At 35.0% G+C, this 14,916-nt stretch overlaps 1 protein-coding gene across 3 annotated transcripts in view; it reads left to right on the forward strand.

The window, feature by feature from the left end:
* CPNE8 (copine 8) overlaps positions 1-14,916 on the forward strand; it is a 261,274-nt gene that overhangs the window by 141,777 nt on the left and 104,581 nt on the right. For all 3 annotated transcript variants that reach the window (XM_060412779.1, XM_004006455.6, XM_060412777.1), the window contains 2 exons: positions 1,803-1,866; positions 12,570-12,673. In XM_060412779.1, the coding sequence (XP_060268762.1) occupies positions 12,582-12,673 (92 nt within the window). In that variant the 5' untranslated portion in view covers positions 1,803-1,866; positions 12,570-12,581. The remainder of the gene's footprint in view (positions 1-1,802; positions 1,867-12,569; positions 12,674-14,916) is intronic.

Raw genomic sequence — 14,916 nt, forward strand, 5'->3', positions numbered from 1 at the left:
TTGACAGGGATAAAGTTTCTTGGAACAAGTAAAACGTCATCTGGGGATGTATGGAGTTTGAGGCAAAATAGGGAAGAGTTTATTCTTACCATCTTCTGCTTAACCACGTTCAATTTACTTTGAGTCATGGACCTAACATTCCAGGTTCCTATGCTATCCTGTTCTTTGTAGCTTCAGATTTTACTTTCATCTCCAGATACATCCACAACTGGGAGTTGTTTCTGCTTTGGCCCAGCCGCTTCATTCTTTCTGGAGCTATTTGTAGTTCTCTTCTGCTCTTCTCCAGTAGCATATTAGACACCTTAAGACCCAGGGGACTCATCTTTTGGTATCATGTCTTAGCAACAGTTAGAACCCTGGTATGAAACAACTGGTTCAGTATTGAGAAAAGAGTATGACAGGGCTGTCTGCAATCACCCTGTTTGTTTAATTTATATGCTGAGCACATTATGACAAATGCCAGGCTGGATGAGTTACAAGCTGGAATCAAGATAGGCAGGAGAAACATCAACATCCTCAGATATGCAGATGATACCACTCTACTGGCAGAAAGTGAAGAGGAACTAAAGAGCCTCTTAATGAGGGGAAGGAGGAGAGTGAAAGAGTCAGCTTAAAACTGAATATTAAAAAAAACTAAGTTCATGGCATCCAGCCTCATTACTCCATGGCAAATAAAGGTGGAAAATGTGGAAGTAGTGACAGATTTCCTCTTCTTGGGCTCTGAAGTCGCTGCAGATGGTGACTGCAGCCAAGAAATCAGAAGATATTTGTTTCTTGGCAGGAAAGCGATGACAAACCTAGACAGTGTGTTGAAAACCAGAGGCGTTACTCTGCTGACAAAGGTCTGTAGAGTCAAGGCTATAATCTTCCCAGAGATCACATATGGTTGTGAGAGCTGGACAGTAAAGAAAGTGAAGCACAGAAGAATTAATGCCTTCAAACTGTGGTGCTGGAGAAGACACTTCAGAGTCCCTTGGACAGCAAGATCAAACCAGTCAGTCTTAAGGGAAATAAACCCTGAATACTAGTTGGAAGGACTGATGCTGGGGCTGAAGCTCCAGTATTTTGGTCATCTGACTGGAACAGCTGACTCATTGGAAAAGTCCCTGATGCTGGGAAAGATTGAGGGCAGAAGAAGAAGAGGGCCTCAGTGGATGAGATGGCTGGGTGGCATCACTGAAGCAATGGACATGAACTCGGGCAAACTTCGGGAGATGGTGGGGAACAGGGAGGCCTGGCGTGTTGCAGCCTATGGGGTCACAAAGAGTCAGACGTGACTAGATGACTGAACAGCAACACCAGGGAAGAGTTTCAACACACTGTAGTCTGCTAAGCTGTAGGAATTGGCACAAAGAAAAAATAAGCCCAAATAAATAACCATATTGAAAGAAGAAAGAAATATTGAAAACCAAATTAGGGATACATTGTAATCACATAATAGATATCTTAGAAGTCATGGGATAATATTTCTCGTATTATAGATATTGCATTATATTGTATTAATTATCTATTATAAACAGTATGAAGCTATTGGAGATTCTTGGGCAAAGTACTGACATGTTGAAAAGATTTATTAGTAATTGTGGATCTTTTAGTAAGTGTGGATCTATTAGTAAATGTGGTTTTATTGGTAGTAGGATAAACTCAAGTTTGAAATGGGATATATTTTATTAGAGCACAATTATTAGTAGTATGCTTTTTTTGGTTATATAAAAATAGCATATATATTTAATATTAATTTATTTGCTATATAATATTAATAGAAATATCATTGTGTTTAAATATGCTTTTTGTTGTTTTAGAGGAATTCCAGGGAAGAAATGTGGTACAATCATACTTACAGCAGAGGAATTAAACTGTTGCAGAGTAAGTAAATATTTCTTTGGATTAAACAGTAGTTCCAAACATCTTTGAAATGGTATTTCTCAAACTATATTTAAATAATTTTTCTTGAGTAATTTTAGCAAAACTAATTAAAACTAAATTATATAATTCTATGACTCATAAAAATATTATTTTAGGTAGTATTTTAGCTAGAGAGGCTACATTCTATAGTCCAGATTTAACAGTCTTTCTAATGAATAGAAATTGTTGAAATAAAACCTAATATCATTTTGAGGTGGCATTAATATAAGGAATCATCAATTGTATTAGTTAAATTTTTGTAAAAATTTGAAGATTTTATATGTGATCCTGAAGAAATATTTCTAGTCAATTGTCTGTAACCATTTTGTGTAACATACTTGTTTTTCTGTATTTCTGACTGAATTAATTCAGTATTTATATATGGTGTCACATTTTCTTAGCTTGGGAAGCCCACATTTATAGAAATAACCAGCTACCACTCCAACTGAGTGAAATGACATAAAGTGTATATTTACTAATCTTAGAAAATGACTAGTTTTGGTTGTGATGTGTGGACCTAATCAGCTTTCATACTTCTTGTCTCTGAATTTGTATATGTGTATGATAATCTGTGTTTATATGATGGAAGATGCATATTCTTTATTGTGACATTAAAATGCTATTTTGACAAAATCTTGATATTATTTTGTATAACTGTGCTAATGAACAAACCATTTTAAGTTTTGTTTTGAAATAGATGTAACATATCAAGGGCATAGATTGAGAGTATTGCCAGTCTGCATCTTAAACATATTTTGCTTTCAATTCTGTTGTTTAATTTGGAGAAACAGAAAATTATAAAGCTTCCATGCAAATGAAGTAGAATATGTTATTTAGTGATCTAGAGGCATTTTCACCACTCTTTATGAAAATAAAGCTTTTAAAACATCTGAAATTTCCTTTCAATATATTCATTAATAATGCTAATTATTTTTTACATATTTCCCATACTTAGAAATTATAGCTCTAGAATTTTTTAATTTTTAGGAATCTTGACCTGACTTCACATATGCATCCTACATTCTGATTCTTAGCTAAAGACATTGATAATCAGCATCAGTGAAATAATATGGCTGTGCTAGTGGAGTAGAAGAAACAAGTGTGTTCAAAGCAGTGATCATAGTTAACTTCAGAAGTGAGAATGTGTTTTATTTATTTTTTTAACTTTTTATTTTATATTGAAGTATAACCAATTAACAATGTTGTGATAGTTCTAGTGGACAGCAAAGAGACTCAGCCACATATATAAATGCCACCATTCTCTTCCAGACTTCCCTACCATTCATGCTACCACATAACATTGAGCAGAGTGCCCTGTGCTACATAGTAGGACCTTGTTGATTTTTTATTTTAAATATAGCAGTTGAACCCAAAATATACCTGTTGATCCCAAAATATACCTGTTGATCCCAAAATTCCTAAGTGTCCCTTCCCCCAACCCTTAGCTACTGTAAGTTAAGTCTGTGAGTTTGTTTCTATTTTGTAGATAAGTTCATTTGTATCATTTCCTTTTAGATTCCACATATAAGAGATGTCATAGAGTGTTTCTCAGTCTCTGTCTGACTTAGTTCACTTAGCATGACAGCTTCTAAATTCATCGAAGTTTTAAGTATTTTATGGTACTTTAAAAATTTCAAGTATTATCACTTACAATTTGTCATGAAATAATTTTATTTCATATTAGAAATTATCAGATTGACAAGTACTTTCTTGAAAACACATTGCCAGTTGTTAACTTGAGCATACAATGTAGAATCAGGACACCTAAATTTCAGTATGTCTCTTTCACTATTTGGCCAAGTGAAAAGTTTTGGAGCTTTAATTTTTACATTTGTAAACTGCTAAAAGTCTTCATACAGGTGCACTTCATTTTATTGTGCTTCACTTTATTGCATAGTGCATATATTGTACTTTTTGCAAATTGAAGGCCTGTCACAGACATGTGGTGAAAAAGTCTTTTGGCACCATTTTTCCAGTAGTATTGCTCACCCTAGTCTCTGTGTCACATTTTACTAGTTTTTTCAAAATATTAAAATTTCTCATTATTATTACATTTGTTATAGTGATCTGTGATCAGTGGTCTTCAATGTTACTATTGTAATTGTTTTGGGCACCAAGGAATTAATAAAAGTGTGTGTGCTGCCTGCTTCATGAACTGGCCATTCCCCCATCTCTCTCCCTCTTGCCAGGCATTCTTATTCTCTGAGATACAACAGTATAGTAATTAGGACAGCTAATATCCTGGCAGAAAGTGAAGAGGAGCTAAAAAGCCTCTTGATGAAAGTGAACGAGGAGAGCAAAAAAGTTGGCTTAAAGCTCAACATTCAGAAAATGAAAATCATGGCATCCGGTCCCATCACTTCATGGGAAATAGATGGGAAACAGTGGAAACAGTGTCAGACTTTATTTTGGGGGCTCCAAAATCACTGCAGATGGTGATTGCAGCCATGAAATTAAAAGACACTTACTCCTTGGAAGGAAAATTATGACCAACCTAGATAGCATATTAAAAAACAGAGACATAACTTTGCCAACAAAGGTCCGTCTAGTCAAAGCTATGGTTTTTCCTGTGGTCATGTATGGATGTGAGAGTTGGACTGTGAAGAAGACTGAGCGCCGAAGAATTGATGCTTTTGAACAGTGGTGTTGGAGAAGACTCTTGAGAGTCCCTTGGACTGCAAGGAGATCCAACCAGTCCATTCTGAAGGAGATCAACCCTGGGATTTCTTTGGAAGGAATGATGCTAAAGCTGAAACTCCAGTACTTTGGCCACCTCACGGGAAGAGTTGACTCATTGGAAAAGACTGTGATGCTGGGAGGGATTGGGGGCAGGAGGAGAAGGGGACGACTGAGGATGAGATGGCTGGATGTCATCACTGACGCGATGGATGTGAGTCTGAGTGAACTCTGGGAGATGGTGATGGACAGGGAGGCCTGGCGTGCTGCGATTCATGGGGTCGCAAAGAGTCGGACACGACTGAGCGACTGAACTGAACTGAACTGAATATCCCTATAATGGCTGCTAAGTGTTGAAGTGAAAGGGAGATTCACACATCTCTCACTTTAAATCAAAAGCTAGAAATGATTTCGCTTACTGAGGAATGGCTGTCTAAAGCCAAGCTGAGACAGGCTGAAAGCTAGTCCTTTTGGGCCAAATGACCCAAGGAAAAGTTCTTGAAGGCAATTTCATGTGCTGCTGCTGCTGTTGCTGCTGCTAAGTCACTTCAGTCATGTCTGACTCTGTGCGACCAGGCTCCCCTGTCCCAGGGATTCTCCAGGCAAGAATACTGGAGTAGGTTGCCATTTCCTTCTCCAATGCATGAAAGTGAAAAGTGAAAGTAAAGTTGCTCAGTCGTGTCTGACTCTTCGCGACGCAACCCCATGCTGCAGCCTACCAGGCTCCTCCGCCCACGAATTTTCCAGGCAAGAGTATGGGAGTGGGGTGCCATTGCCTTCTCCGAATGATGGTTGCTACACTAAATAAACGATTTTCAGTGTAGATGAAACAGCCTTATTGGAAGAAGATGCAATTTAGGACTTTCATAGCTAGAGAAGAGAAATAAGTGCCTGGTTTCAAAGCTTCAGAGGACAGACTGACTCTCTCGTCTTGTAGATGGTAACTGTAAGGTGATTTCCATTTAGAAAGGTGCTTCTCATGTGACTCAGTGGTAAAGAATCTGTCTGCCAATGAAGGAGACAGAAGATGCAGGTTTGATCTCTGGGTCAGGAAGATCCTATGGAGGAGGAAGTGGCAACCCTCTACAGTATTCTTGCTTTGAAAATCCTACAGACAGATGAGCCTGGTGGACTATAGTCAGTGGGGTCGTAAAGAGTCAGACACCACTTAGCGACTGAGCACACTTGGAGCGCGTCATTTAGACAATTCTTGGGCCCTTAAGAAATATGCTCAATTTGCTCCGCTTATGCTCTATTAATGAAACAATAAGGCCTGATTGACAGCATATCTGTTTACAACGTGGTTTACTGAATTTTGTAAATTAATTAATTTATTCTAATTGTAGGATAATTACTTTACAATATTATGACAGTTCCTGCCAAACATACAAGTTTCAGCCACGGGTATACATTTGTATCACCATCCTGAATCCCTCACCAACCTCCCTCCCCACCCCTATCCCTCTGGGTTGTCCCAGAGCACTGGCTCTGGGTGCCCTGCTTCATGCATCAAACTTGCACTGGTCATCTGTTTTACATATGGTATTATAAATGTTTCAGTGCTATTCTCTCAAATCATCCTACCCTCGCCTTCTCCCACAGGGTCCAAAAGTCTGTTCTTTACATGTGTCTCTTTTGCTGCCCTGCATGTCGGATCATCACTACCAAATTTCTAAATTCCATATATACGTGCTAATAATATACAGTATTTGTCTTTTTCTTTCTGACTTTCTTCACTCTGTATAATAGGCTCCAGTTTCATCCATCTCATTAGACCTGACTCAAATTCGTTCCTATTTATAGCTGGGTATTTAAGCCCAGGAGCTTCCCAGGTGGTGCTAGTGATAAAGAACCCATCTGACAATGCAGGAGACATAAGAGATCCAGGTTTGATTCCTGGATTGGGAAGATCCCCTGGAAAAGTACATGGCAACCCATTCCAATATTCTTGCCTGGAGAATCCTGTGGACAGAGGACCCTGGCAGGCTCCAGTTCATTCATAGGGTCACACAGAGTCAGACATGACTGAAGTGATTAGCACAGCACAGCACATTTAAGCCCACTGTTGTGACCTATTGCTCAGGGAAAAAAAAAAGGTTCCTTTCAAAATAATACTGCTTATTTACAATGTACCTGGCCACACAAGAGTTCTGATGGATAGGTATGAGTTTGATGTTATTTTCATGCTTACTAACACACTAATTCTGCAAACCATGGCTCAAGGAGTAAGTTTGACTTTCAGTTCCTATTACTTAAGAAATAATACGTTTCACAAAGTTATAGCTTCCACATTCCAGAAAGTTATATGAAATAATACATTTCATAAAGTCATAGTGATTCCTCTAATAGATCTGGGCAAAGTCAATTGAAAATCTTCTAAAAAGGATTCACCATTCTAGATGCCATTAAGAACATTCATAATTCATGGGCAGAGTCCTAGATATCAACATTAACAGGAGTTTGGAAGAAGTTGATTCCAACCCTCACAAGAGGGTGATTTTGAGGGGTTTAAGACTTCAGTGGAGGAAGTAACTGATGATATTGTGAAAATGGCAAGAGAATTAGAATAGAAAGTGGAGCCTGACGATATGACTAAATTGCTATAATCTCATGATAAGGCTTGAATGGATGACAAGCTGCATCTTATGTATGAGCAGTAAAAGTGGGTTCTTCAGATGGAATCTACTGGTAAAGATGCTGTGAAGATTATTGAAAGGACAACAAGGGTTGGAGAATATTATATGTACTTAGTTGACAAAGCAGCAGCATGATTTGTGTGGACTGACCTTGGTTTTGAAAGAAGTTCCAACTATGGGGAAAATGCTAGCAAATAGCTTTGCATGCTACAGGGAAATCCCAAATTGCATCGTTGTCTTATTCTAAGAAATTGCCACAGCCACCCCAAACTTCAACAACCATCACCCTGTTTAGCCAGTATCTGTCAACATCAAGTCAAGCTCCTCCACCAGCAAAAAAAACATTGTGACTTGCTGAAGACTCAGATGATGGTTAGCATTTTTAGCAATTAAGTATTTTTAAATCAAGTATGTACATTGTTTCCTTAGACATATGCTACTGAACAGTTAGTAGAAAAAGTAGTGTGAGCAATAACGTTTATGTGTACTGGGAAACCAAAAAATTGATGTGACTTGCTTTATTATGATGGTCACTTTATTGTGGTGGTCTGGAACAGAATCCACAATATCTTCGAGATGTGTATGTATCTCCCCCAGGTGGTTCGTTACAGAATTAAAAAGGGACTGTATTTCTTTCTTGAGAAAGGAAAAGAGCTGGAGGAATCAGACACCCCAACTTCAGACTATGCTACAAAGCTGTAGTCAAAACAGTATGGTACTGGAACAGAAATAGACATATAAATCAATGGAACAGGATAGAAAACTCAGAGACAAACCCACACTCCTGTGCCCAATTAATATATGAAAAACGAGGCAAGACTATGCAATATTGGAAAGACAATCTCTTCAACAAATGGTGCTGGGAAAACTGGACACCTACATATAAAAGAATGAAATTAGATCATTCCATACACAAAAATAAGCTCAAAATGGATCAAAGACCTAAATGTGAGGCCAAACACTATAAAACTCCTAGAGGAAAACATAGGCAGAACACTCACTGACATAAATTGCAGCAGTATCTTCGTCTGTCTCCCAGAGTAATGAGAAAAAAAAAAAAAACAAAGATAAACACATGGGATGCACTTACACTCAAAAGCTTTTACACAGCAAAGAAGACAGTAAACAAAATGAAAAGATAACCCAGAGATTGGGAGAAAATATTTGCAAATAAAATGACCCACAAGAGATTAGTCTCTAAGATTTACAAATAGCACATGAGGCTTAACATCATCTAAGCGAAGAACCCAAACCAAAAACACACAGAAGACCTAAATAGCCAACAGGCAAATGAACAGATGTTCAACCTTGCTAACTATTGGAGAAATGTAAATCAAACCTAGAATCAAAATGGATATCTTAAAAAAAATCCACCAACAGTAAGTGCTAGAGAGGGTGTTTCAAGAAGGGAACCCTCCCACCCAACTGGTGGAAATGTAAATTGCTACAGCCATTATGGATAACAGTATGGAGTTTCCTTAAAAAACTAAATATAGAGCTACCATATAACCCTGCAGTTCCATTCCTGGGCATATGTCCACCGAAAAACATTATCTGAAAATGTACATACACTCCAATACTCATCGCAGAATTTTTATAATAGCCAAGACAAGGAAACAACCTAAATGGCCATCCACGGAGAAGTGGGTAGAAAAGATATGGTACATATAAACAATGAAATATCACTCTGCCATTAAAAAAAGTGAAATGATGCCATTTACAGCAACATGGATGGATCTAGAGAGTGACATAGTGAGTGAAGCCAGTCAGTCAGAGAAGGAGAAATATTGTATTACACCCCTTAGTTGTGGAATCTAAAAAGAAATGATACTAATGAACTTATTTACAACATAGAAACAGACTCACAGACTTAGAGAACCAACTTATGGTTGCTAGGGGAGAAGGACGGAGGGAAGCAATACTTGGAGAGTTGGAGATCAACATGTACACACTACTATATTAGAAATGGATACCCAACGATGTCCTACTGTATTAAAAAGGGGGGCATATTAGAGAAATGGATAAATTATAAATTTATACAAATGTTTATTTGTAGTGTGGTAATCCTAATTATTTCAACTTAGTATTCCATAGTTTATTTCAAATGCAACTTTTGTGATATATCTTATCAAATTCTAGGATAGATATTAATTTTGAAGTCATATTGGAAATGTTTCCTCACTCAGTATTTTTAAATAGCTTCAAGTTGTCCACAAATAATATTTTTCATTCTGATTGATTTAACAATATTCACAAAATGTATAATATGCAATGCTGTGGTAAGGAAGCTTGCAATAGAATGGCAAGAAAAATAAAAACAAGCAATCTCTATCCTTTTATTCAATACAGATGTATTTTTTGAAAACAATATACATTAATCAGATGATTCTGTAGGCAAATATTGATTCTACCATGGAGAATCTAATTTATATTGTGTGGAGGTAACCAGGACTCTTTGAGAAAATTCCTTTTTAGCTTAGCCCCAAGTAATGATAAAGATTTCCAGCAGGACAGGCAACTCATACGGGGCCCAAAGAGGGAAAGATTGTATCTGGTGTGTGTCAGCAAGGGTTTGGGAGCTGGGGAATGACTGAAATAAAACTTTGCCAGATGAATATGGAAAAGGTTGCTCAGAGTTGTTTTGGTGTTGAGCTTTTGTAGACTATGCTAAAGATTCTGTGCTTATCCAAAGCAAAGGCTTGAATAATTTTAAGTTATGAACAAAATTATTTATTTGATGTTTTAAGTCTATTATTCTCCCTGCTGAATGGAGAATCAGTTGGATAGTCTCAAGAGCAGAAGAGGGAGAAGTGAACAAATGCCACTGTGCATATCCAGGTGACTGAAGATTTATAAATGTTTTAGAAATAGCATCTTGCAACTCGGAGATGAACTAGGTAAGAGGTCAGGAAAAGGAATAGTCGAGGACAGCTTCCTTGAGCACTTTGGGTGGATGATGAGTCACTCACTGAATCTGGAAAAATTACAGAACAAGTTGGGTTTGAATTTGTTAGAACTTGTTAGAAATGTGAAGCATTTAAGTGCATTTCTTCATTAGGAAGTTTGTTACATTAGCATGGAGTATTAAAGAAAGTCTTAAAATTCTCTCAGGGTGCTTTAATCATAAGAGTTTAAACAAATGTGATGATGTTCCTATATTTCTAAAAGTAAGTGGATGCTTGTGTTTTACCCAGAAATTAGATTTCTTTTGTGTTTGATATAGATGGAATTTTCCACAAGTTTATATCATTTGGTGCACTGAAAGCAATATTTTATTTTGAGTTATTCATTTTCCAAGCCTTATGAAATATAATTTGAAAAACTACAATTTGTATTACATTTACCAGTGATCAGCCTTCCCAGTTGGTGCTAGTGGTAAAGAAACCGCCTGCCAATGCAGGAGACATAAGAGACGTGGGTTGGATCCCTTGGTTGGGAAGATCACCTGGAGAAGAAAATGTCAACCAACTCCAATATTCTTGCCTGGAGAATCCCATGGACAGAGGAGCACTACGGTCCATGGGGTTGCAAAGAGTTGGACATGACTGAAGTGACTTAACATGCATACACACGTTAACAGTGATCATATGAAAATTCATTTCACTCTTTGAAGTGTGATTCACCATCCATTTGAAATATACACAGTTCAGAATTCTACTGTGTATTTTAAGTGCGTCATAATGTTTTTTGGTAATTTATGTTTTGTTTTAGGTGCTTTGGAAGAATGTCTTAGAGGAGTCTTTATTTCTGTGACAAGACTAAAGTCTTTGTCCCATGTTCTTGGAAAACCACTCTCTCCTAAGGGCATTTTAATATATGTGAAGAAGAGAGGGAAAGAAAAGAAATAGAAAAGTAAAACCAGTCCTTCCTTTTCAATTTGCCTTGATTTTATTGTTTAATTTTCAGGGTGACTCTGTCACTGCTTCCTTAAAAGAAATTTTTGATTTTTTAACCTCAAATTGATCACGGTTGCAAAGTTTGAGTTGATGGTGATATCCATATTTTTATTTTCTCTGTTGTTTCAGTTTTCTTTAAAATATTTATTGTTACTATGCCAGCTCAGGCATGTATTTCCTGCTCTATTATGGGTGTTCAACTGGTAAAGTTGAAGTTCTATATGACTTCTATATGTTAAATAACAAAGTAAAATAATACCCCCCAATGCTTTTGAAATCCAGAAATCTGGAATTATAAACTTCTCTGAAACCATCTCTTCATTCCCAGACTCTAGCCTAAGCATTCCTTAACAAATGTTTGATGAGTAAGTATGTGAATGAATTAATCAATGAAAAAGACAGATAGCATCACCTCTTGAATAGAGTTCTGGAATTGCTGAAAGAAAATAAGGGGAATTAGATGGATGCTTGCTTAGTAACTTTTGTTGAACTCTGCAAAATGAAGCAGTGAATGAGAGAGTGCCTTTTTAATCTTTGTCAACATTTTCACCAAGCAGTATTTAAAAATGTGACCTCTTGATTTAATATGAATTACTTTGACTCTTCCATCTTCAAAAATTAACATCTGCTTTCAGTTAAAGAAAATCAAATCCAGAATACCAATTTTAATTTTTAAATTACTATATAATTTTATACCTTTTAAATATGTTTATCATCATTGAATAATGTTTAACTTCCTTGATTTATGATACCTCATCTTATTTAAGTTAGTTATGAGGATTATAAGTGCTTGAGTATATATATTGATAAAAAAATAGGTTTGATATAATAATTAGCATACAAACAAGGGATTTAAATTGGGGGTGAAAATGAAAGTGCTTCACTTCAAGCCCAATATAATACAAATTATTTTTAAATGTAGCTATTGAGAAATTGTGGTGCATTTTTGCTTAATTAAGAAGGAACCTTATCCCCCATTTAGATAGCAAACTATGTTGTCAGTCTGGATCTGTCTTATGCTTCATCTAATCATCTGATATATCTCAATATCTAATACGTGGTAGATACATAGTAGATGCTTAACAAATATTTCCTGAGGAAATTTAAAAAAAAAAACCTCCTAAAAATGTGTACCTGAATAACTGAAGATGTGAATAGAGATCTTATAATATTGGCTACACAGACTTATCTAGCTTACTAGCAATTTTCCAGGGCACGAAAGGTTAAAGGGTTTTAATAAATAATAATTCTGTGACTAGAACAAAAACTTCCAAGAGTCAATTTTTTAGTCTTATAATCCCTTAAAAAGTAATTTGATGTTTTCTGGAATTTTCCCACATTTGGCCATTTGTATGAAAATGGAAAATTTGTTTTCTTGTCAGGTCTTGCTTGCGATCTCTAGTTTCTAGTTACTTATAACCCAGATTTTGAGCTTTTATGTTAATTTTGTTTGTAGGATGCTGTTCTAATGCAATTTTGTGCAAATAAATTGGACAAGAAGGACTTCTTTGGAAAATCAGATCCTTTTCTTGTATTTTATCGAAGTAATGAAGATGGCAGGTAGATTTATCTTTTATGCATTTTAAGTCTATGATAAGTATGCTATTTAAATTATCATTTTTCTAGAGAAGATTATTAAATTGATAAACAGTACAATATTTTGGTATTCACAAAATTGATAGGATTTTTTTCATTTCAATAACAATGTATAACTTTATAAGCATTTTATAACTTTTGTTTGATATTTATAATGAATGATTTTCAGCTTCATAGAAATATTTCCTCTTCTATTGCATTAATAGTATGGAAGCTTTATTTTTTTGTAAAAATCTAAAATGCTGAAACTAATGTATTTTGTTAATAGAACTGAAGTCTTAAGCAGATTTCTTGGAGAGGAACATGGGTTTTTATTGGTTGCTTTTCATACTACATGGTTTTTTCAATAACATATGGCATTCAAGAAAATTTTTCATTATATTCTAGTAATTTGAATATTTTACCAGTTATGATTAGACTGGTTTCTATGTGATTTGAAAATATATTATAGAGTATAATTTATTTTAATTTTTTATTACAGTATTGTTGATATGTAATATTATATGTTACAGGTGTATGAAATAATGATTCACAATTTTTAAAGGTTGCACCTCATTTATAATTATTATAAAATATTGGCTGTATTCCCTGCCTTGTACAACATATCCTTATAGCTTATTTTATATGAAATAGTTTGTACCTGTTAATCCCTTCCAGTATTTCTCCTCCTATGTCCTATCTCCTATCTCCTCACTGATAAACACTAGTTTGTTCTCTGTATCTGTGAGATATTTTGTATCTGTATCTGTGCTTCTTTTTGTTATGTTCACTAGTTTGTTGTATTTTTTAAATTCCCCATATAAGTGACATCATATAGTATTTGTCTTTTTCTGTCTGACTTACTTCACTTAGCATAACACCCTCCAAGTCTATCTGTGTTGTTGCAAATGACAAAGTTTTATTTCCTTTTTCATGACTGAGTAGTATTCCATTGTATAGAGTATAATTTAATACATATGACTTTACCATTTGTATTACTTTCTATGATTCTTATTGTATTTTCAATATTAAGGAAAAAGTTTAATTGTTAAAATTATGAGCTAAAAAAGGTCCTACTGCCTAGGACCTGCTACTTAATAGTTATGGGACCATCAGTTCAGTTCAGTAAACTCATGTGGGGCTCATTTTCCTCATGTGTATAATGGGTTAATAATCATAGTTACCTCCCAGGGCTGTTGAGAGTATTAAATGCATTACTACACAAAAATCATTTAGAGCTGACTTAACTTAAGAATTATGTTAGCTGTTATTATTATATTATCTTATGGTATAATGTTTCCTGTTTTCCTTAACTATGCATAATAAAGTAGTAGCTAAAAAGAAAATGTCATTGGGAGATTAAAATGAGAGGAATTGGCTGTTTAAAAAAAAAAGGTAACGTTCTATAATTCTAAATGGAATTATACATGTTAATGTTATGTAATAAGTATAAAACAGTACATAAAAATAGAAAACTTGCTATTTAAAGTGAATATACAGAAATATAAAATGATGCTTTACAGAGTGTAGAATTTTGTTGATACAATCACTGGGAAACTATTGATTATTTTTGTAATGGTATCATACTGTTAGATTTTGCATACTTCTTTTGTATTTTAGTGGTAAAAATGTTAGAGTAGCATTTACATCTGAACACTAATTTTACCTATGTGAAAAATATTGGACAGTGAAGAAAATAATCATATTTTCCAAATTTTTACACAGTTAAAAATAAAAAACTAAAAGAATCATTCAAAATTTCTTGAATAACAAGGAATAAAGCTCATGTTTACTCCTGTCTGAACAACCTATTTCCTGAATTCTCTCTTTTATTCTTACTTCTTTACTTACAAAGATTAGTTGCACAATTATAGAGTTTCAATCCACCACACATACAATGCCACTGGTAAAAGAATAATACATAATTTTATTATGCTTGTAAAAATGGTATTAACTTATTTATTAAATAAAATATGCAACTAATCTAAAAATCTAAAATCATTTAAAAACAACTCAATTTATTTTAATATAGGTTATTCAATAAAAATATTTTTCTTATTATTTTTAATAAATATATACACATACTTATATGTATATAGCAGTACTCCTGAATATTAGTGCTGCAGCAGACTCCTGTCAGAGTTTTCACTAGTGACACTAGTGATGGAATTATTACTGAGTTTTTGCTGTCTATATAGCATATCAGTTCAGTCGCTCAGTCATGTCTG

Source organism: Ovis aries, chromosome 3, assembly GCF_016772045.2.
Source record: "Ovis aries strain OAR_USU_Benz2616 breed Rambouillet chromosome 3, ARS-UI_Ramb_v3.0, whole genome shotgun sequence".
Taxonomy (NCBI): domain Eukaryota; kingdom Metazoa; phylum Chordata; class Mammalia; order Artiodactyla; family Bovidae; genus Ovis; species Ovis aries.